The sequence below is a fragment of the Myotis lucifugus genome, unplaced genomic scaffold (genome assembly GCF_000147115.1).
Source record: "Myotis lucifugus unplaced genomic scaffold, Myoluc2.0 scaffold_187, whole genome shotgun sequence".
NCBI lineage: Eukaryota > Metazoa > Chordata > Mammalia > Chiroptera > Vespertilionidae > Myotis > Myotis lucifugus.
The window spans coordinates 1,456,834-1,481,704 of record NW_005871235.1 but is presented as its reverse complement, the minus strand read 5'-3'; the positions used below and the strand labels follow the sequence as shown (position 1 = coordinate 1,481,704).

The 24,871-nt window shown below is 37.4% G+C and overlaps 1 protein-coding gene across 1 annotated transcript in view; it reads left to right on the top strand.

Moving 5' to 3' along the window:
- EYS (eyes shut homolog (Drosophila)) overlaps positions 1 to 24,871 on the top strand; it is a 1,189,235-nt gene that overhangs the window by 287,937 nt on the left and 876,427 nt on the right. The window contains 1 exon segment of the mRNA XM_006096829.1: positions 1,892 to 2,010. Coding sequence (XP_006096891.1) covers positions 1,892 to 2,010 — 119 coding nt within the window.

The following is a 24,871-nucleotide window of genomic DNA, read 5'->3' as shown; positions in this document are numbered from 1 at the left end:
CATGACAATATATAAGAAACATTTATTCATATGTATATTGACTTTATAAATTTCAGACATGGTATGGTTTTTCAGCAGATTTGTTAAAATACCTCTGTATTTTCAACACAGTTTTATCATGTCAGGAACTTTGAATCAGTTCATATAGTGCATTATGTGTAGTGTATAATTAAGTATAAAATGAATAATGTAATAACAATGACTTATAGATGGCTTATCTGATGAAATTAAAATTAGTAGTATGGGATATTTATAAACAAAGACTAATATTAACATAGTGATTGTATTTTCTGATAAAGACAACAGGAAAATAAGGCAATATGCTTTAATAATATGTTCTAATAGATTTGAAAAAGCCCAGTGTTTTTGTTTGTTTGTTTTAAATTTTAAACAAAGTTATGGTTGTTTGTTTATTTTCTTTATGGTAATAAGATCAAATCCTCAGGGTCTTATTTGGAACATAGTTTAGTTCTTAGCTTCTTAGCCCATAAGGTTTAATATTAAAAAAGCATATTTGTTGACAATAAAAACATGTTTTATTTTTTTAGACACCAATCTCGTCTTTCAGACCATTTGTTAATTCAAAGTTATCTTTTGCTGTCATTTATTTTAAAGTAATTCATCATTTATCTACATAGAGAATGTCTATATCTGCACTGAGATTTCATTTTACTCTAGTTATTTGTTATGTGTCAATTTGCATCAATATTTGAACTGGAACTGTAGTCATAAACCCTTTTAAAAATATTATTATGAGTGATGTGATTCCATAATGTCTTCATTACATATTGTATAACATTTGGGTTTTAATTTGTTGTCATACATAATACCTTTATAACATATAAAGATGTGCCAACTAATAACTTTTATCTCATTAATTTATGTACAACTATATATGCATATCAATTGATCATTTATATTAAATGAGACATTGAAAACTAGGATGCTGGGTGAAAAAAGTAAAGACAGAAGTAAAATTCTGTCTAAAGAGCTGCCATTATTTGTGTCTCCCCTGTCTCTTGTTGAGGGGCTGTCAGCTGGCTTGTTCTCCTTAGGGGACCCAGTTACATGTTCTACACAGAAGGATGGCTGCAGAAATCTAGAAACCAGCCAAGGACCTCACATTACATTAAAAATGCTTTTGCCAGCCAGGATCTAAGCATTTAATGAGAGTAATAGCAGGTACTTACACAGAGGCAGGTGTCAGTGGAGGATACGTGGTAAGTCTCAGGGATAATGAGGAACCCGGGGATTTATAGAAGCGGCTATCAATCCCCGCTTGCTCCAACTGCAATTCCTGATGTCGCCATTTCCTTGAGACAGTTCTTTTTCCATCATTAATGATAACATAGAGACCATGTTCTGATCATGACTTCTAAAAGATTATGATGAAATGTGAAAGCTCTTTTGAACAAAGGCTTAGATAGTTCAAAATCAACTTTCAGATCTCTGTGCACTTTTATGTACCTTGTTGTACCAAGAACTTTGATAAGCAGTTAACTTCTGGTTTATTAAACCTAAAACAATCTGAGAAAAGTTAATTGATACAAAACTAACCTGTTGACCACAGGTATTCTTACTGACAAAAAGAGAAAGAAACTAAACTGGATATTTCCACTGTTACTTTGCAAATCATCACCAAATGTTTCTTATTCTTATTTGTGATTATTCTTATTTTAAATAATTTAAGTGTTTAAGTTAAATAGAACTGAGCTAATGTTTTTTAGAAAATATTGCAGAGAACTATGTAGAGTATTACATGTAAGAATTCACAATTTGGGGTTAAAAGTGAAACACATTTAGATGAGCACAACATTCTTTAGAGCATTTAGTATTACCTACACCGTGATGAAAGGAATGTAATGAGCTTTCTCTCTTCTGCTGTTTTCAGTGGTTGCTGGCTTCTGCTTCTGCAATCCTGGCTACAAGGGCCTGAGGTGTGAGCAGGACATTGATGACTGCATCCTGAACGCCTATGAGCACAACTCTACCTGCAAAGATCTGCATCTCGTTAGTATCCATGAATATTATTGATATATTTTATTACGTGGTCGCATCAACTAACCCTACGTATATAGTTAACTTTGGCCTCTGGGGCATGTTGCTACATATGAGTACTTATTAAGATTAGAAAACAGAAACTTGAGCAATATTTTTTTTCACTCAATGGTAGTAAAAAAATGTTCTAGTCACCACTATAAGCAGGTTGATGTGATATTACAAAACCAACTGCTCACTCTGCTCTCACAATTCTTGGTGATATTGAATTTGTGTAAAATTTCAGAAATTATTCTGAAGAGAGCTGTTAGCCTCATAGGTACCTACTTTTACCTAACTCGAGGTATTGTATACACACACATAATACGGAGGCTTGAATTTTATTTTGATTTCCGCCTGGCATTGTATACTTCCATCATTTTCTGCCTTCTCCTGTGTCAGGGCTGCCCCTTCAGTACATATCCATTTGTCACAGCCTTTGTCAGAAGCATGTGCCATTCGGCCTTAAACGAACTGACACAGTTGGCAAATCAATGGGATCCCCTCTGGCTGGTCATTTTTCAGAAAGCCTGACATAAAAACATCTACTCAAGGTGGATTCACTGACTGGTTTCAGAGAATAAATGACAGACAGCATAGGTTAATGCTGCAATAGTGGTATAGGCTTACGGTTTATTCCTTAGCAACAGAGCTGATTTTCACAAAAGGGCCACACTAGCTGAGCTTAGGGGAAAAATGCTTTGAAGAACAGACTTGTTTTCAGACCACCAGTGTACCTATACCGACATTGTTTGTTTTTACAATGAGAGGATCATTTGCGGCAAATTGTGTCTTTCCCAAAAGGAAGGCAGCCACCTAAATGAAGAATTATAACTAGTGTTTAGATGGCTGTGTCCAGAAACAGGATGGTCCATCAGCTATCCAACCACCCTTGAGGTTTGTGTAGTGGCCCTGATGCTATGTCTTAATTCATGCCAGATGCTTTGTGTAAGGTGGCTGTGCTAATCTCATCCACTTGCAAGGATTCCTGTAGGAATGGGTATGGGGCCTGATGCTGGTTTCTGTGTTAAGAGTGAAGTTCTTTCTGGGGAAAGAAAAAAGGATGTAAATTAAAGGTAGTGACCTGTCCTAGACCTTCAAACATCTGGAATTATACATATAATTGATGCTACCATTGTCAGACCCCAAGAATGGGAGTGAGGTGCTGCTTAATAATGAGTGACTCTGAAGGTAGCAGAGCCAAGAAGGAGAAGAAACCTGACTCTTGATCAATTGTTGAACTGATGAAGCCCCTCCCCACCCCAGGTGCCTACCCAACCTCCGAATCTAATTATGAGATCACTTATGTCCTATTTTTAAATATGGCTTGAATTAGAGTCCCTTTTACTTGCAGGTAAATCATCTAATTTCCATAATGTGATTAAACTTTATTTTAGTCTATGCTTTCAGCTATAACTTCAGCAATAATAGGAGTTTATTATAGTAAAAAGAGCTTTATACCCATGATTATAATATTCAACTTCTAGTCCTGACCTTGCCACGACTTCTCTTTGTGACACTTCTCTTTCCAATCATTTGAAAAGTCAGGGACTGCAACTTTAGAAACTGTATTGTACCAAATAATAAAGCTTCCAAGTATAGCATCCTCTCATTTATACATTTTATAAATTGCCAGTAAGAAGTTATTCAGACTAGCTTGGACTAGTATTAGTTTGCAATCTTGCTTCATTGTATAACTAGAGGCCCAGTGCACAAAATTTGTGCACTTCTAGGGTCCCTAGCGGCTTCCGGCTGTTGTACAGGTACTTCCTCACTTCCTCCGGCTGGCCCTGCCCCCTTGTCAAACTCCCGGATGACCTCTTGATTGAGGGGACAATTTGCATACTACGCTTTTATTATATAGGATAAGAATTAAAAAAAATAAGAATTAAAAAATGGTAGAACTCATAGAAACAGAGTATAGATCGGCAGTTACCAGCAGCTGGGGTTTGGGGGGAATAGGGAGATGCTGATCAAAAGGTACAGGTCTTCATTTATAAGATGAATAAGTTCTGGGAATCTAATGTATCGTATAGTAACTATACTTAATAATAGTCTATTGTATACTTGAAATTTGCTAAGAGAGTAGATGTTAAGTATTCTCATGAAACACACAAAAATAATTATGTGAGATGATTGATATATTAATTAATCTTATTAAATATTAATTATTTAATTAAATCATTTAATAATGTGTATATATATATATGAAATCATCACTCTGAACACTTTGTCAATTATACCTCCATAAAGCTGGGGTAGAAAGAATAAAGAAACAAATCAGAAAGCAACAGGGTTGAAAATGAAATAAAATCCTCTAAATAGTGTTTACCAACTAGACTGTTATATTTTGATTAAATTGATTATCAAAATTACATAATTCTAACCATCCTATCTAATAAAAGAAGAAAATGGTAATTAGTGTACGACCGCTACCCTTCCCATTGGCTAATCAGAGCGATATGCAAATTAACTGCCAGTCAAGATGGCGGTTAACGGCCAACAAAGATGGCGGCTAATTTGCATACTGCAGGCAGGATGGGACAGCGCTATTCAGCCTGCCCCGCCGCCATCCGGGCCTGCTATCTGTGACCCTGATGACAGGCGACCCCTGTGCAACCTGACCCAGGGCTGGCAGGCGTGACCCCAGCGATCTGCCACTGGCCAGGCCCCCAACCGGCTCTCCCTCGGGAGATCCCCCGGCACTGGTGGGAACTGCTGCCTGTCAGCCAGCAGTCACACCCCCAACAGGCCCTCCCGCCAGGATGAGCAACCGGAGATCCCATAGCAGGAAAGGGCGGCCTGCAGCCAGCCCCTGTGTGCGCCTGCCCGTGGGATCCCACCACGATCACAGAGCAGGATAGGGCGGCCTGCAGCCTGCCCCTGTGTGCGCCTGCCCTTGGGATCTCCACAGAGATCACGGAGCAGGAAAGGGCGGCCTGCAGCCAGCCCCTGTGTGCGCCTGCCCCTGAGTCACTGCTGAGATTACGGAGCAGGAAAGGGCGGCCTCTAGCCAGCCCCTGGGTCGCTGCAGGGATCACAGAGCAGGAAAGGGCGGCCTGCAGCCAGCCACCCTGTGCGCCTGTCCCTGGGTAGCGCCAGCCCCTGGGTTGCTGCAGGGAGCCCCACCCTGGCCACAGCTCAAGGGAGAGTACAACATGCAGTGGAGGCCAGGAGCCTGAGAGATCAACAGAGAGGGGCGCCTGCTCGGAGCCTTCAGGGTGTGGCTGGGGGTAGGCCCCCAGCAGACACACACACACACACACACACACACACACACGGGGACGGCTGCACCGAGCCTCTGCTGCCAAACTGTGGCCATCAGTAGTACATCCACTGAGGGCTCCCGGACTGAGGGGCAGGCTTGGCTGAGGGAACCCCATCCCCCAGTGCATGAATTTCGTGCACCGGGCCTCTAGTAATTCATATATCAATTAGAAGACAAAATGTTATTATTGATTTGATAATATTCTTCCAAAAGGAGATGTGATGGGAACAATAGATTGTTTAAAATTTTTTAAATGTTCAAAGGATTTGATAGCTTTTAGATACTGTATCTGAGGCTCCAACATGACCTTGAGATTTGATGATTGACGAGGAGTCAGAATACTCATGGTTAGGGTTTATTACATTGAAAAGTTGGTGAAGCCATGGAGAAAGCAGGCACAGGCTTCAGGTGCCTTCTCCTAGAGGACATGTGTGTGTGAAGCACTTTATTCTCTCAGGACATGTGTGTGTGAAGCACTTTATTCTCTCAGACATGATGTGTGACAAGCCCACTGAGGTGTTGCCAATCAGGAAACTCACTCACAAGGCACAGATTTTAGCTAATCCGGCTTCAGCTCCTGCAGCGTTCCAATGGATACAACATAGTCCAAAGCCCAGGTTTAAAAGCAAGTTTTCCTTGTAAATCACATCATTAGCATAAGCTATTTGGCACAGCCCAGCTTGTCAGGGATCAAGCACACTGTTACAGGCAGCACGTTCCAAGGCTCAGAGGTTATCTTCCAAAAAGCCAGTCAGAGCCCACCATTCCTTTTGAATATGTAGGGTTTGAGCACTCAAGCCGTTCTAAGTTAACCGTTGCATCAATGTCATGATACATATTGCATTTTTTATAGAAATACTAGTGAATGGTACATAATTGGACAAATAATACAGTCCATAATAATAAATTGAAACACAAAATCATTTCGAAGACACTAAGCCAGGCAGGAAGAAATAAAAAATGATAATTTTGAAATAAAGCAAGGCCCAATTTGAGTTTCATATTTACTTTCATCAACTCATTGGTAAAATATTAACCATGAAACGTTGAAGGCTTTGAAGGGGAAGAGAAAAGAAAGGCATGGGGTGTGATGTTTCTGAAAAAAAAAATACTTAGTAATTGTGATAAACAGAAAAATGATTTTGCCCAATCTATAAGGCACCCTCATTTGGCTACAGGAGTCAGCAGTCTGCTTTTTGTATGGGTCCTAATCTCAAAACCAATCCAGGTCATATCACAGACGTGAGGATTGCTTCTTCTTTGAACTTGGTGCAGTGTAGCTTTAAATGAACATTTTCACTTTTGCAGAATTTTCTTACGAGTATATGTGGCACCATGAATGTGAGCTTAAATAAAACATCGGAAGACTTTGAAACCAGGATAAGTATTTTGTAACAGTGAGCCAGTTTTCTTCTTTTCCTTTTTTTTATGGTTCAGTAAGCCTCAGAAAACAATGGGATAAAACCAGAAAAAATTTAGTGCTTAGCATATAATGAGATGCAATGTTAAGAATGGGTAGAATAAGATTTATTCCTCCATGTAACTACTTAGGCATATTTGAGAATAACTGTTTCTTTGTGATTATTTAAATATGTATGATCAAATTATTCTAGTATTTTCCCTTTCATTTTACTTTCATTTTCCTCTGTATCTTACATGAATAATGAATGCTTAATTTTGATAACAGCAGGAGAAACTAAAAGAGTGCCCTAGAACTAACATGTGGAAAGAACAAAGTTTTATTCACATACAACTATGTTAAAATGTATACATTGTATATATACTAGTATACTAGAGATATAAATTTTCTCCTAACACTCAGGAGCAATAGCAGAACTGAATTGATATGTTTTATAGTGAAAAAAACAAAAACAAAACACAATAAAACTGCCTTTACCTTCACCTTCACCACCAGATGGCTGAAAAATCCAAGTCAGTCTTTAGAGAGTTGCCTATTGCCTCCCTTTGGGGTTGTAGAGTACAAGCTGGGGGTGGCTAGAGCCAGGATTATGAGGCAACAGCCCTTGCTCCGTAGTTCATCTTGGCTGCTACAAAAATGCCTGTTGTGTCATCCCCATGCTCCTTTCGGAGACAGGTTAATCTGCCAAGTGATTCCAACCCTTTTCATAACAAAATTGGCTCCCAGGATCTTCTCTACATCCCTCTGGTTCCCAGTGCTTAGCTAATTAGCGGTCAGGTCCCAATTGTCCCTTCTGCATGGGTAATTAGAAACCTGAGGTTCTGCTCTCCCTCTCTGATTACTAACCTTTCATCAGTGAGGATTCAGTACAACTGTTCTGTGTCTGAATACAAAAGCCTTCATTTGTTCCTGCTCTCACCCTCTTTATGAAGATTTGCTTAATCTCATTTGCTGGAAATTAACACGGAGACTGACTCAGTGTCAGAATTTGGGAGCTTTGGAATTCTCAAAACACACAGAATTGTCCAAATACTCTTTGATGGAAAAATAAAATTTCATTTTGGTAGCAAAAGAAGATGGTAATGAATTTTATTCTCAATAATTTCTCAGTTACATAGGAACATGACAACATGTGTCAAGCCTCAAATGTCTTAGCACTTATAAAGTTTTTACTATGGCTATGTTGTATACAAAGATTGCTTTTATATCATAGGCCCTATAGAATACCATCTGAAATAGTGAATTCAAAAAATCAATTTTTTCTTATTCATTGTGTAACTTGGTTAGGTTACACGTCTTATAAGTTTTAACTTAAAACAGTAGAGAGGACATTAGAGATCCTCTGTCTTTGACATGGATTTGTTCTATGACTTATTATAAGTCACAACTTATTGGAAGCATAAAATGAAGAAGCATTAGAATATTCACTCAAATTCATTATCTTTGGCACTATTTTATTAATTTAAGGATAGCTTTTCATTTTATACATAAATATATATTTCAAAATATACATAAGTATATATTTTTTCTTTTAGTTATCAGTCTATTTTAATAAAATTAAAGAATTGAGCTCAAGTGTTCTTAACTAGGGGTTTATCTTTGAAAATACACATGCTTAAAATTTGGATTCAGTAGATGGATACAGGTACTTGGGTAGTTTATAACTCCTTGCAATTTTGATGTGTATTTCTATTTGAGAATCACTGAACTAGGTATCTGATGGCATTTTCTAGCTCTGAACTTGTGTGATATTGGGGAAGAAGCACAGAGGTTTCTATTTCATATGTACTGATTCCTCGCAATTTATCACTTTAAAAGAGAAATAAAAGAAGGTCTGAAAAACTGAGTGATTTATCCCTTGAGTTTTTAGCAGCATATTTCATTGCATCTTCTATTTAAAGGCACTATTCTCTTTTGGATTTTTCCATCTGTTTCAGTGCTTTTGTTTTTAACACAAAGAAAATAAATCTAAGTTTTTCATTCCAATCCTTTTGTGATTGGGAGATAATAATACAGTTTTTTTCTCACTTGTAATAACTTAGTGAACTCTTACTCTTTATGTATTGACATTTGCTAATCAGAAAATCTGTGCATGAAATTATAGATTTTCACAGAGTCTGAGTATAATGGTTCATATCATTTTGAGAGTATTAAAAAATAATCAATGACTGATTGATTGTAATGATATCCCCAAGGTTCAATGAAATCTTTTGATTAAACTGATTAGTTGCAACATCTTAAGTACTGAGAGTATAGCCATAAATTTAATCTTAACCTTGATGTATTAGCTAATAACAAAACCCAGTTAACAAAGACACTGTGTGAATTAGGTAAAACAAAATGATTCATTTGGTACTCTCCATTCTAAAAAGCCTACTTTTGTCTATGTAGAATAAAATCTATCTAAATATTTTTATTACCCAGATCTCTGTGTTGTTATACAGATCCTTACTTTAAGAATTTATTAAAAATAATGTAACATTACATTTATGAAAGTGGTTCATGTTCATGGGTATCAGTTTCCTATCCTTTCTACAATACAGTAGATTATAGACTTGTTTTTCTTGTATAATCCATGACTAATATAGTATTTTAGTTCATTGATCATATGGTTTGTTTTAAATATAGTCTCAATTGTTTATTTGATCACAGTTAATTTGTCTTTAAGTAGCACCCGGTTTCTTCCCCACTGATCTTGTTTTAAATCTGTCAGCCTTCATACAAATAATCAAAAATGTTTTAATTATATGCTAAGAAAAAGTAGACAGAAACTGATAAAAGATTTGTTGAGCCACCTGAGTAAAGAAATACATGGGCTTTAGTACTTTGACATGTGAAATCTATTTTTGAAGCTCAGACATATTTTCTTCTTTTTCTTATTCCAAGATTCATTATAGAGAAGTGAGATTTACAGACAGTTAAATTTTGAGCTTTAAGAAATCTATGGAACAGAATTGAATTTCATAAATATTGTGTGAGAACATAACAGATTGGTGAAAGAAATTTTATTTTCAGACTCTCTAATAAAAATGAACAGTTCCCAGAAATCACCCAGCTTAAATATTATTTAGAATTTATTGAAAACCATTTCCATTGCCAATATTAGCCAACATACATCAACAAATGGTTTATTTTCAAATAATTATGAGACAAATGTAGCTTCAATTTGTTTCAATACAAACATACTTTTAGATTATCATTTGTTTATATATATAACTACAACTAGCATTCAACTCTAGGCTTCACAATTTATTTCTGAGAATTTATTAAATAAGTTAGTGACTTCCAATTAAGTTAAGTGACTTGTAATAAGTCATAGAACAAATCTACAGTAATTTTATTGTTTCCTAAAAATCATTCCTTCTACCATTTAGATAGATGCTATTTTTATTGGTTAAGTCCATATAAGATTTTTTAAAAAATGGATATATTGTGTTCATAAATTGTTTTTAAGAAGATAGTAAGAGAGAAACACATCTTCCTTCAGAAGAACAGGTTTACTTCCACAGTTTATTAACTAAAAGGAACAGTGGTCAAATGCCAGGGTTCTTGTTCCAGCATCTAGAAGGGTTCAGCAATCTGGAGAAGGGCTGTGTGTAACTTAATAAAGAGTCCACAGAGGAAGCATAAGTTTGAAAGGCATTTGAAAGTTTCTTTGAGGAGACTCGCTAAAGAAACTAAGATCTCCTCATCTCAGGACCCCATGCTTTTTATTAACACAAATTGTCCTGAGGCAAGGCAGAGATATACACTTCAAAGGGTCAGGCTTCAATTACAGAGTCCATTGTCAGATTGGAAGAATTAGCCTAAGGCTGTTCAGGTGTTTGGCCAGTAGGAGGCAATAACATGTAGATTAAGATGCCCTGAGCTGTCTGGCAGCAAACAATCATCCCTTCTCAGGTTTGGGGAAATGCCCTCCAGCCACTCTAGGTGATTCAGCCCTTGCTGACCTGCTGGAATTGGCTTCCGGCAGTCAAGGAGAGTCAATCCTTTATCTCCATCAATTAAGAATGCCATTATGTTCTAACTATGTCTCCCAACTTCCCATTTGTCTGGGAAGAGTTTATCAATAGTGAAAAGTTTAGGAAATTTTGAGTTAGGCAATGGATATATATTTGTGAACACAAATATATGTGCAAGTGTGCATGCACGTATGTATGTACATATACAGAAAAGAGAATTTGTCTATTTTCTATAGTCTTTTGCCAATCACCCTGATTTAAACAAATTAGAAGCTTTCTAAAAATTAAGTTCTGGAGTCCATGTCAATTACTTCAAATTTGATCTTATAAACATTCTATAAATATATACATATTCATTATAGCCAACAGATAAATAGCTTATTTATGTAAACGATGAACAACTTTGGTTTGGAATGAGGGAGAGTGTCTTGTGGCATCATCTTGATTATCTAGGGTGAAATTTTGCAGCAGGCCATTTCGAACCCAAAGGCTGCACATTCAAAAGGGGCTTTGGAGCTAGGCAGCTTTGCCTTCACTAGTGTTACCTCACATAAGTTGTGAAGGAAAACCCCTATTCTGTAAAACTACTGTTTGGAATTCTCTGCTATTCTTTGGACGGCCTCTATCTAATTCTGAAAAACAGTAACTTGCTTTCTAGCCTGCTTGAATAATGGGGGAGATACACTTAGCTGTCTGACCTTGTAGGCCAGAGACTAGATACACCCAATGCCATGCCAGGTGCATTTTTAATTGGATAGAACTGTGTAGTTTTCAAGGCCACCGCCAGCAAGCGCACAAAGGGCTGGCTCTTCCATAAAAAGGGAAGTTCTGCTTGTAGCTTTGCTTAGAATTTGGATTCATTTCCCTAAGCCCGCCGCGGTGAATAAAGTGTAACTCCAAACTCTCAGAGCGCTGTTTGGTTCTTGTCCGGTTTTTCTGTAACAAAGTCACTTAATATTTCTAAGCTTCAGTTAATTTTAATAATGGACAAAGTAATAGCAGCTACTTTGCAATATTGTTATGAAGATTCAATGAGATACCACATGTAAAATGCTTAACCTAGTGCCTCTCACATATAATTAAATATATATCATGTTTGCTGCTGATGATGATGATCATTTAATTGTGGAGAGAGAAAGAGAGAGAGAAAAGAAAGAGAGAAAGAGAGAGGAGAGAGGAGATAACGAGAGAAAGGAAATAAAGGATGAATGAATGAATGAATATCAGGTCTTTATATCTCTTAAACTATTTTTAAATTTTCTCATGAGAAGAAACCTACAGAGTCTGTACTCATGCCAAGATCCCAGAGAGTCCCACAACTGGTGATAGCTTTTGTTTTACATGATCCCAGGCTGTTGGGGCTCTTGGGACACCCTTTAAAGCTCCATGTGAATTTGCTACATTTCAGGTGAAAGGCTCTGACAGACACAAAGCAAACACACCGCAGCCTAATCTCTTTCTCTTCAGGCATCAAGCCTTTATCTGGTTAACTCCACCTAAAGCTTATTGAAACATGGGGTTTGGGGAGTGGATCTCCCCCTTGCAGGTTCTTGCCTCACAAAGTGTAAAGAATAAAATTCGAGGACTAAAAGGACTTGTTAGTAAAAGGGTGGGAATTTATTGGAAGCAAATACAAACTCCCAGGTAGGGAGAGATTCTTGAGGGGGTAACCCACTAAGCCCCTTTTTCTAAGGTTTATAAGGCTGTAGTTCTTTGTCTCTTCATGTCCCCTTCTAATTGGACCCCTTCCCCATTTTATGACCCTGTGCTTTTTATAATTGGTCACTCTTTTATAGAATATCAGCTTCAAAGTCCAAAACCCACATGGTGCCCCCCTCTTTCTCTCCCCCTTATCTTGCAACATTCCTCTATCTCCTGTGAAAATATGTTCCCCTTATCCGGTGGCACCTTTTCAGTTCTCTGTGAATGTCTACCTTCTGGTGGCTCCAAGCCCTCACCTATGCATTCCTCCACCACCATAGACCCTCTTTATTCCTCAGACTCCGTAAACCTGCCTATTTTATCTCTAAAATTCCTTTCATTATCTGATTTAAATTGGCCTTCTCTGTCCTCTCAGAGCAAGAAAAACTCTTTTCCTCTAACTGCTGTGTTTCAAACACTGAGACAAAAGTTTACCCTCTTAGTTAAAAACATCTGAAATGAAAACTTCAAAAGAGACCAATGTGATTGGCATGGGTATAAGTGTTAATGAGTATAAAAACATAAATGTAACAAATATAAGACTGCCGTGTTATTTCTGATCATGTAAATGGTTTTATTTGGGGGGTTGTATTTTTAATATATATATATTTTTTATTTCAGAGAGGAAGGGAGAAGAAGAGAGAGATAGAAACAAAATGTCAATGAGGAGAGAGAATCATTGATTGGCTGCCTCCTGCATACCCCCTACCAGGGATTGAGCCAGAAACCCAGGCATGTGCCCTGACCTGGAATGGAACCATGACCTTTGGGCTCATAGATCTATGCTCAACCACTGAGCCACCCATCTGGGCTGATCCTGTACATGTTTTAAATGTGTACATTCAAGAGTTACTTTTTGTCAGAAAATGTGGATTCCTTTTTCTGTGGTGTTGTGTGCCTTCCAGGACTTTTTTTTGTAGTTCGCTGGCACATCATAGAAGGTGTATTTTACAAAAAAGAAAACAATGTTCATAGAAGTGAAGCAGGTTTCATATGGTTATACAGTCATACATACAGATACAGTAGCCTGAAGACAGATCTGAAGATCACCTGCTTCTCTTGAGATTCTTTTCTGACCTTGCTGTGCCTCTGAAAATATCAGAGTTTGAGTTCAGTTGCCCCCAGGACTGGAGAAACTGGGGAGGAGGAGAATCCCACAAGTAAATCAGTATTTCGGAGACTCCACAATACATCACAATTACCCGTGTCATTTCTAAAAATACACACCCCCTGGGGATTCTGATTTAGTAGGGAGGGAGTGAGGGCTGAGCCTCCCTATTTTTAAAAGACTCCACAGAAGATTCACATGCAGATGCGTAATGCATAAATACGAGGCTACCCATACTCTCCGGAGGCTGTCTGGAGAAGGTCAAGGGCATGGTGTAAGTTCATGTTTGAGAGCCTCTTGTATGGAACCCTGAGTGTGCAGACGATGTACTCTGAATTGGAAACTCGCACTGAGAGGTAATGGGAGGACAGGTTGATTCAGGGAATAGGCTGTCCACAGGTGATCTGATGCATCCACAGAGACTAAAATTTAAGCATCGGCTTCTCATCTCTCATCTGCAGAATAACTGGAGCTGAGGAGAGATTATAGCTAGAATTATAAAACATAAATTTAGGATGAAGACTGATAAGATGCTAAAGGTTTCTTTCTCAAGTGGGAATATTTTTTTTATGAAAAAAGTGCTATCCTCAGCTAGTTTTGGTGAGCACTTCCAGAAGTGCTAGTCATCAAGGATATATGGCTATTTTAGAAGGCATTGTTTCGGAAAGAGCAGGGTGATCCCTGAAGGGACATTGCTGAGGGCTGATTTGAAAGGCTATTGAACAAAATGGGGCCTTGGGGATCTTTTTCCAGAATATGCAACTTTAACTAAATTACTTTGTGATGCTTGCAGAATAGTTGGAATTTAATATGCCAACCTCTTGCTAGACAGCTGACATTTTTCTTCAAAATTTGGGTAGAGCTTCATATATAAATTATATAAAAGGTAAACTGGAACCTTAATGCTGCAAGCAGCCTGGCCTATGCTGTGAACCATTATTCAGTAGGTCTTGCTAAAGCTTAGTAGAGAACCAGAGCTGCAGGGGGAATGCTGGCTAGGAGAGATGCAGTTATTTCATTAGTAGAAATGCAGTGAGAGAAACTTACAGCATCTAGGTACAGTTGCACCGGACCGAAGAGGTGAAGGGATTCAGGATGTTAGTCCCTAGGCTTATCAGCAGGTTACTAGAGCTTAGTTGACTTCTGAACTAGACATGCAGAATGGAAAATAATTTAAAATCTTATAAACTCAGCAGCTTTCCTCTTTGGTAAGATACTCACCCTAGCCAAGTCATTTAATGAGGAGCTATTGCTACAGTAACTGGAAGGAGCTATAGCAAAAGCTGGGGATGCAAACTACTTTAGAACTTGGACCAATTTATCCAACTGCCTAATGCAGATTGTGGGACTAGAAAGGGCTTTGCTTTCTCTCCCTGTAATTGTGGTTCAGTGCACTCTAGACATTGGTATGATATTTGCATTTGGTCAGTGAGAGATGGGCAGAATCAGAAACAGCCAGTTTATGGGACATAAAAAGCACTAATGGGATGGTTGGACTCCAGCAACATAGGCACTCAGAGAAAGATGAGAGTTGTTTGTGGTATCAGGAGGTAAGAGGAGTCTAAGAGGAAATTTTCAGATATACATTGCAGATTGGTAATTGCTGTCTCACAAGTATCAGAACAGATATTTATTGCCTTGCTACAGATTTTAGAAGTCTAATTTTCATCCTTCAGATGACTAGAGTATATCAAGTGAATGACTTCAATCCAGAAATTACCCGAGGTAACAATATAAAAATGTATTTATACAAATTAAAGCTTCAATGCCAGAACTATTTAGTGAAGATGTGTACTCACTGGGTAATTTAAATTTTAAATTAAAAAATATATCAAAATTTGACATTTAATACGTTTTATTAAATGTGTTGCATATATGTGTGTGTATATATATATATATATATTATATATAAATGAATTATTTTTATAATAGGAAAAGGCTCTAAGGCAGGGGTCCTCAAACTTTTTAAACAGGGGGCCAGTTCACTGTCCCTCAGACAGTTGGAGGGCCGGACTATAGTATAAAAAAAAACTATGAACAAATTCCTATGCACACTGCACATATCTTATTTTGAAGTAAAAAAACAAAACGGGAACAAATACAATATTTGTATTTGCATGTGGCCTGCGGGCCGTAGTTTGAGGACCCCTCCTCTAAGGTATTATATTTTAATCCAGCTAAAAATATATTTAATAATTAAAAATTTACCCCAAAATTTCAATTTTTTAAAAAAAGTCAATATAACAAGAAAAAAAAAGGAGAAAAAATAATTCCCCCCATAGCCTCTTTTGCATTATTGGTAACCGTTATACTACACTGAAAATAATTTTAAAAATCCAAAGCTTTGAAATCTTTTTTTAAGGACATGAACCACTGGTCACTTCTCCCAAGTGGTACCAACTACCACACATAAGTCATCAGATGTTTGTTCTTACCTGTTCCAGCAGATAGAGAGAGCAGACAGATCTTTTCTTAAAATTTGCTGACCCAACTAGCTTAATCAATAGATTTCTGTTGTTTGTGCTCCCAGTTTTCTTTTGATCCTGTGTGTGATTAATTGAAGCAAATATATCTGCAGTTACACTAAAGTTTTGATGTCATTTTCTGTATGTTTCGGCATTTGAAGGCAAATAAACATACTTATAAAATAAATGTTAACTAAACCTAAAACAAAATTTTAAATTGATATTAAAAATTCCAAAATAATATCATGTGCAGGAGTATTTTCAGTTTATTTCATAGTGTCTCAGTATAAGTTGGTGCTTAGTATTGTCTCTGAGAAAAAAAGAACCAAATAAATAAAGACCTTAACTCATACAATTAACAATTCAAAACTAAACTATAAGTAATGTCATTATGATTTCTATATACATATCTGCACATTGCAGGGATCACCATGAAATATTAGTAAATATAAAATATTTACAGAGGACAACCTTTACAATATGCATTTTAAAGAGTCTTCCTATAGTTTAAGGAAGAGCCTAGTTACGATTGTTTTAATAAAGTGGATTTATTTTGTACTGCATTCCCATTTTCCTTTCTGTGAGTGATAGATGTATGGATATATAATATATTGATGTAATGTAGAAAATGTTATGTGTTATATGCAATGTGTATAAACTTTCTTGGATATATGATAAGGAGAACTTTAAAAGAAAGTTAGAGCAAAGGAAATGAGAAGAGAATCTTGAATGGGTCTGCAATTGACTTATAAAGACTTTTTCTTATTTATTTGTATTTTGTATTACTAAAGTTTTTTTGTTTGTTAGTTTGTTTTTATTGTAGTGGACATTAAGATATGCCTTAAGCCCAGTTGGTGTGCTCAGGGGTTGAGCTAGACCTATGAACTAAGAAGTCGTAGTTCCATTCCAGGTCAGGACACATGCCCGGGTTGCCAGCTCAGGCCCCAATAGGAGGTGTGCAGGAGGCAGCCCATCTATGATTTTCTCTCATTATTGATGTTTCTACCTCTCTCTCCCTCTCTCTTCCTCTCTGAAATCAATTTTAAAAATATTAATAAAAGAAATATATGCCTTAATTTCATTGTGGGTGGGAATTTTAGACTGGCAAGACTGTTTATTTGCCTGAATCTTGGAAAATATATTAGCAGATTAGAAAAAACTATCTGATAATGATTGAGTCTCTCACAGAGTGATGACAAATTACAAACTTTGTATTTATAAAAAGAGAGATGATATGGATATGGACAGCTGTGATATAGAACATAGTTGGATTCTGGGAAATGTAATAAGCAGGAAAAACTGAGGACATACTCTGGACAAGTGGGAAGAACAGGAATATGTCCAAGCCAGTTAGGGCAGATTTTCACCTTTAGTTTTTATCTAAATTCTCTCAACCTATTTTTAAAAATACTTGTTCTGCACTTGATCTAGAATATAAATTCAGTCTAAGGGTGTCAGATACCTCAAATAAGAATATAAGTATTGCATGAGAAATGCTTACACTAAAAAATATAATTTTTATCTGAACTTCAAATTAATTGGTGTCTAGTAGTTTAATAACCAACACAATCAGATCTAATTTTAGAGAAATTTATGTATCAAACATCATGAAAGAAGAAATATATTTCAAGTAAATTCTAGAACAGCTTATATTGTGGAAGGAGCAGAGATAATAAAGACAAGAATGAAATAAGGAGAGCATCTCTCCCATCCTCTAGGCTGTCAATGTAATCAAACTAATAGGTCCAGTGCCTGAGGTGCTTACTGACAGGCTTAATTAGTCAGAACCCCAAATAACTTGTTACTTCTTGTTGCTCATGTTATTAACGGTAGATCAAAGAGTAGAAATTCTAGCCCAGGCAAATTCATAACATTTATATAGTTAAGACCTTTTCACAGGCTCCTGTCACATTTTTGACAAAGGTTGTCTTAGTGGCCATCTGCTTTTGCTCTCAGTGATGACCTGTGATTGCATCAGATCAATTGCCACCTACTAGATCAATTTATATAAGACCTGTCCTGCATATTCATAAAGCAAGATAATTCTTGTCACATATATGTGAAAGACTGCACCAGAAAATTAATCAGTGTAATGTCAATGGAGGACCCAATATCTACTCTTTAAAAAAAATCTTAAACAAGTTATAAGTCCCATGAATTTTAAAATATGTACTTCATTTATTAATTTTTGGTTGTTAAATGGAGGATCTCAAAATTTCTTGAAAACCTGAAGTTTTCAGTTGCTAGAAAATAAATGTTTTTCTGTTACCGGAAACTCTTTTTGCTACAATAAAGGAGTTAGACTGGATGGATGAGAATAAAATCTGATTGAATCAGATAAAGTCAAACAGAAAAATAGATCCTGGGCACTATAAGAAGCAAAGGTAATTCAGATGTCTTAACTGTGCAGATCATCTTATAAATCCATTGTAAATAAGTTTAAAACAAAGCATATTCATTTTCAACTTAATATCATGACTCTTCTGACAATGTTAGCTAAATATTATTTTATGTTTTCAAATTTCATTGTCTGTTTTGTATATTAAAATTGATTACTACATAGAGTGCTGAGCTATCTTACTACCAAAACAACATAACCAGAATACCCTGCTTCACAACATTGTTATGAAAAATATTCTCACATATCTCATATCTTTGAGTGTTCTATTGATAGTTCAATAACCTATCTACTCAGAAAGTAAGTTGTTTAGTAGGATATCAGTCCAGGGTGATGCCATCTCTCCCTCTACATGATTGGAAAAATAAAGAACCAGAATGACTTACTGGAGGCCCAGGGAATAAATATGGCCTCAAATGCCTTTACATTTGTTTACCATTAGTTGTTCTGTAATAATATATGTTTGAATTATCTTTTAGAATTTAATTTCAGGAAAATTTCATGTAAGAATCAAAATGTTCATTTTCTTTTAAATAATCAGGATATGTGGTAAATCCAGGCCAGATTGTAAAATAAAATAAAAAATTCCTGAAGTTGGTAGACTCTACATACTATAGACATAGCTATATGTTGCTGCTTTCTCAGTTGTCTAAGTACTAAGGTCCTCTACCTTGTGTCTAATATGCTGCTGGGTAAATGTGACAAAGTAATGAGAGCTTGTCTCATCTAGTCCCACACAGTGAGAAATTATCCCAAATAGTTTTAAACTTAGAAAAAATAACCAAGATCTGGTGGAAAACCATGTTTATTTTACAGTAACCTCATTAACACAGAATAGCAAGCACAAGGGAAAGAAAAAACGGAGGAATTAAGTGGGCTTTATAGTCCCATCAGAATAACTTTTAAATAATGATTTAAAATTTGTGGACGCCAATTTTGTGTGTGTGTTTTTAACATTTTTATCCTTTTTTATGTTGGGACGGTCATATTTGTGACCCTGCAAAGTACAATTTCTGTGTGTGAGAATGCTGATGAAGCCCCAAAGGAGTGAGTGTGTGTGGAGAGCAGCTACAGTATTTGGTCAGGTTCAAGCCTCAGACTACTGAGAGGGCATGGTCTTCTCGTGGCAAAGCCACATGCAGGTCCAAGCTTGGAGGGCAAAGCCCTCCTAGCACAATTATAGCCAAAGGATATAGTTGTAAGCTCGACCTTATGGTCCGAACCTGTGGTCCCAGGTGGCTAAGTGATATAGGCTGCGGGAGGTGCAGCAAGTAAACAAAGCTTGATTAGGTGCATGTAATTTAGTAGATTCGAAACCACGCATTACTTTGCCTCGTTTAATCTGGCTAAAAAATAAAGACTTGGCTTGCAGGCCATGGTGCTGCCTCTTCATCAGAGAGGGCAGTGTCCCACCCAGCCCCAGCTTTCTTCTCTTGTCTGTCTTTTCTTAGTCCTTCACCGCCCCCTCTCAGGCTCACCAAACCTGGCCGTGCTGGCGCAGCACAAGTATGTATATGTTTTATCTATTTATTCTGACATAGATAGTTCATATGCTTTCTCATTTCTTGTAGTCACACTCAAATATGAGTAGATTAATTGTCACAATGCAGTTATCTATCTTTTTTTCAACGTTTTCACTATACAAAAAGTGCGCTCTACTGAGACAAATTCAATTAATTAAGTCACTCTTACTTCATATTATACTTTATTCTGTTTAGGCAGCATAACAATTCTGTTGACATTTTACTCATGGATGACCTCTTTTAAAGTTAATTCCTATTCAGTTGCACTCTGTAAGTAAATCAAAAGATGAAGTATAATATGAACAATTTATCTTTTTAAAGAGCCAGAATATCAATGTGAAGGAAAAATAAAACTGACAGGAAGTTCATAATGTTATAAAATAAGAAGCATTTAATCTATGATATCTATTTATTTAATAGATTTATGCTAGACATCCATTTCCTGGCAATGCTAAATGTCAAAATTTTTTAAAGATTTCCCAAATAAATTTAGATCTTGTTACTGCAAAGCTGAAACAAGATTCTATGTAAGTCACATACAAAAAAAATATTATTATTAATAATTGTGTCGGGAGTTTGGCCCCAAAAATGCTAATTTATTAAGTATAAATGCTACCCAACAAAATGATTGGAAAGGACAATTACTGCTGCTAACTTGGTCCTCTTCCTCTTCTATGTTTTCCTTTCTTTTGCTATAACTACTATTTTGGCCTGATATTACTGAAATCCATAGTTGCCTGGTTTAAAGGTATTTATTTATTTGTTTATTTACTTATTTATTTATTTTTCTTTGTGTGTGTGTGTGTGTGTGTGTGTGTGTGTGTGTGTGTGACATTGCTACTGGTAACACTGACCATAGCTCTGGCAAGGCTATGGTCCTCCTTCAGTTACTCACAGTTCCTTCCTTACTCCATTATACAACCTGTCATTCTCTTCTAGCCTGGAGCCAAATAGGAAACCCTTTTGAGAGAATCTCTTTAAAATGGTCTGCAATATTTCTTCCATTTCTTTGGATTCCACTATTATTGAGGCAGTATAAAGTGATTAAGATCTTGGGTCTGAAGCTGTATTCAAACTGTTTCTCAACCATGTATAAATTCTGTAAGTTTAGGCTAAATATATCATTTTTCTGTGCTTCAGTTTCTGGGCAATATGAGGAAATATATAGACACTAGAGGCCCAGTGCACGAGTTTGTGCACAGGTGGATTCTGGCCGGCCTGATCAGGGCCAGACCGGCAGGGGGGAGGGGACGCGGGAGGTTGGCCAGCCTGTCCTGCTCCCAATCAGGGATGGGGGGCCTATCAGGGCCAGGCTGGCCAGGGGGAGGAGCCGCGGGAGGTCTGGGGGTGCCGATCAGGGCCCCGATCAGGCCAGTTGGCTGCCTCAGTGCACATCATAGCGACCAGTGACCAGTCGTTCTGGTTGTTCCTGTGTTCCGGTTGCTTGACTTTTATATATATAGATTGTAATAGAAGGAATTGATATTTTTGTGAGGTGATCAGGAAAAGTTAAAGGGTGATATGTAAGTAAAGATCTGAAAAAAAAGTGAGGGAGTGTTACACCTGACTATTTGTGGGAAGGTGGTCAAGTTGAAGGAAAGAGCATGTGTCAAATTGTTGAGCATGTTTGGACTGGCAATCAATGGAAATGGAGGTGAGTGTGGCTAGTGTGCAAAAATGGTCAAGAGGGATGAGTTCAGAAAGAAGGTAGAGAATTGAGTATTTATGATTGGCTATCATAAATATTTTGTTTTTGACTACTGGTATGAGAGAGGATGTCAATGAAGGACTTTGAATGAACAGAAGTGCAACAAATTCTGACTAAAGTTTTATCTTTTCCTGGGGTTTAGTTCTTCCTTTGCTCTACCACACTGCCTTCTAATTCATTTTCACTGTCCTCATTTTTCTCCAGGAAGCTTCTTTATGATCAGGGCCATTAATTATTCATCTTTGAATCTACAGATTCTAGGAAACTGCCTGGATTAAAATAACTGCTCAATAATTATTTGCTGAAGAAATGTATTGCAAAAGGGAAAATAATTCACTCCTGAATTAGTCAGCTGAGTGTAGCAGAAAGGGCCATGTTCTGAAATTCAGGGGTGTTTTATTTGTTTTTTTGCTGGTTTTGTTTTTCCTCAGAAACACAAGCTTTGTGACTTTAGAACAGTTCTGTAATTATTGACTCATTCATCAAACCTTGCTGACTTAATTCTATGAACAAAGGATAGCATCTCCTAAATTATCTGGCTCTTGGTTTTTCTGTTTTTGTTTTATTTTTGTTTTGTTTTTTTACAATGAGAACTGGATTGACCTGTAAAATCCTATTGGCTTTTAAGATATCTCGTTCTAAATTAAGGGTATTGTGATGCTCAAGTAATTTTTGGTTTAACTCGCTCAAATGGACCATTTCCCAGGTATGTTTTAATGAAATTGGAGACTAGAAACTAGCTCCAAATTATTAAAGCTTTAGGCCTATTGAGAAGTCACAAGTTTTATAAAACTTTAAAATGCTTCCTCCCATTCAGTTGGACATTGCTAATAATCTTGCATCTATTATTCCCCTTGATATTTTTATATTGTCTAATTCATAAAACTTAACAAAGCATATTGTACACATAAACCTATGTCTCTTTTTAATATAAAAGAAATTAGGACATATTAAAATATATGCATTAATGAAGCTGCATAAAAGCAACTCTACTAGTTACCATCAGACATCTTGTAATATGAATTCAGCTATTAATTATTAAAATACACATTAAATATTCATGTGCCATTAATAATGTATCATAAATACATTATATAAAGGAATGTATGATATATTTATTATGACATTCAGGAGAATTATCTTGAGGCTACAGACTAATTTAAAATATCGTCATACACACATTCTGGGCTATTTCATGAAAACAGCCATATATTCTATTAATGAGCTAACTTTAACTTGGCCCCTCTGAAAATTTCCTGTGCTATTTTTAATGCCTTGAGGAAATAAGGTGGGATTTAAACTAAGATCATTTCTCCATAATCATTGCACATTATTGTAGCATGTTAAAATTATACTAAAATTTAGCATTGCCATATTTGGTGTGGAGGGAAAAAACAAGCTTACAGCATTATTATCTATATTTTCTATATTGCTCATTTGAGAATAAAATGTCTCCCTGTTGTTTTTTAAAATTTCAAGAATGAAAAATGTATCATTTATTTTACTGAGAGAATTGTCTACAATATGCAGTCACCTTGGACAAAAGGGTTTGGTGGTGTCCATGCAGACTCTGTGGCTCTTAATATGATGCCATATCACCGTAATGTCCACAATGTTGTTGACTTCATCATCTATTGAAAATAATTTGTTATGGCCCAAGACATGGCCACTTTAGGAAATCTCAAAATTGTAATTAATCCATGCTCATGAGTTAATCTAGGTTATTATATATCTTTGAAAATATCCATTAGTATTCTGGTGATTATATTGCTTAAACATACTTATACAGTGTTGCATAACAAAGGAGTCCTTCATTTTGTATATATTAACAATAACAATTTGCTCAACATTTTTACCTTGGCCTTCATGAATTAACAATTTTCCTCATCCTCCTTAATGTATCTTACTCCATTGCTGGTATAATTGGGTGCCCAGCACCTACTTATCAACAACTGATCTTTGCTTTCACTCTTAACTGCAGTCAGATGCTTCCAGGGTATGTTCCCTGATCTAGCTGTTCTTGGAAACCTTGAAAAGCTCCCAACTATAGCTAATGTCCGTTTTTAAGCTCCTTCCACATAGTCAAATAATTTTTCATTGTTTTCTGATTTCTTTGTCTCACCTCCAATAGTTGGTGGGACTATCTACACTAATAAAAGAGAAACATGGTAATTAGCGTACGACCGCTACCCTTTCATTGGCTAATCAGTGAGCATATGCAAATTAACTGTCAGCCAAGATGGCGGCCGGCAGCCAGGCAGCTGGAAGCGAACATGAGGCTTGCTTGCTGCGGACTCCAACGTTCCCCGCCTCACTTGCCGGCCTCTGAGCTACAACTCTAAGCAACTATGTACTATGTTGCAAATAAGAAGATAAACAAAACCCCAGAAACTGGCTTTCATTCAGCGCCAGACCACAACATTGTATCAATGTTTTCAGCGGCGAGGCCTCAGAGCTAAAGCTGGCCCAGAATAAAAAAAAGAAGAAGAAAACAAGGAGCGGTTGGAAGCTTCAGTCACTCGCTTCCGGAAAACAGCCCTCAGCCCCTCACCCAGACTGGCCAGGCACCCCAGTGGGGACTCCCACCCTGATCAGGACACCCTTCAGGGCAAACCAGCTGGCTCCCACCCGTGCACCAGGCCTCTATTCTATATAGTAAAAGGGTAATATGCCTCCCAGCACCGGGATCAGCGGAGCAGCGAGGCTCCCGGCACAGGGATCAGCGTGACAGGGTGCAGTGCCCAAACCCCCTGATCACCCTGTGGCTCTGTGTGTTACAGGGGGGCGGGCCCACAACCTCCCTATCTGCCCTGCTCTGTGCCTGATAGGGGGGAGCTCCCCAATCCCCTGATTGCCCTGCGGCTCTGTGTTTGACAGGGTGCGGCGCACCAACCCCCTGATTGGCCCTGCTCTGTGTGTGACAGTGTGCGGCGCCCCAACCCCCCTCCCCCCCCCACGGGATCTGCTCTGGGTAAGGAAGGGAGAACCAAAACCAGTCCATCGGCCCTGCCCATAGTGTAAAGTTGCATTACTCCATAACCTCATCTCCCCTGAGATGGGGAAAGGGAAGGGGCAAACAAAAGCACTGACAGTCTAGAATGAGAATGGGGGGAAAATATGGGGTCCCACAGGACCTATAACAATCCGCTAGAGATGTATACGGACAGCGGATCAATCAAAGCTGGTCGTGTCAAGGAGGGATCTACTAAACTCGTACTCTAAAGCGACTTGTGTGACACACTCGCAAACAGCAGGTAACTGCCACACCATACTGTCAAGGG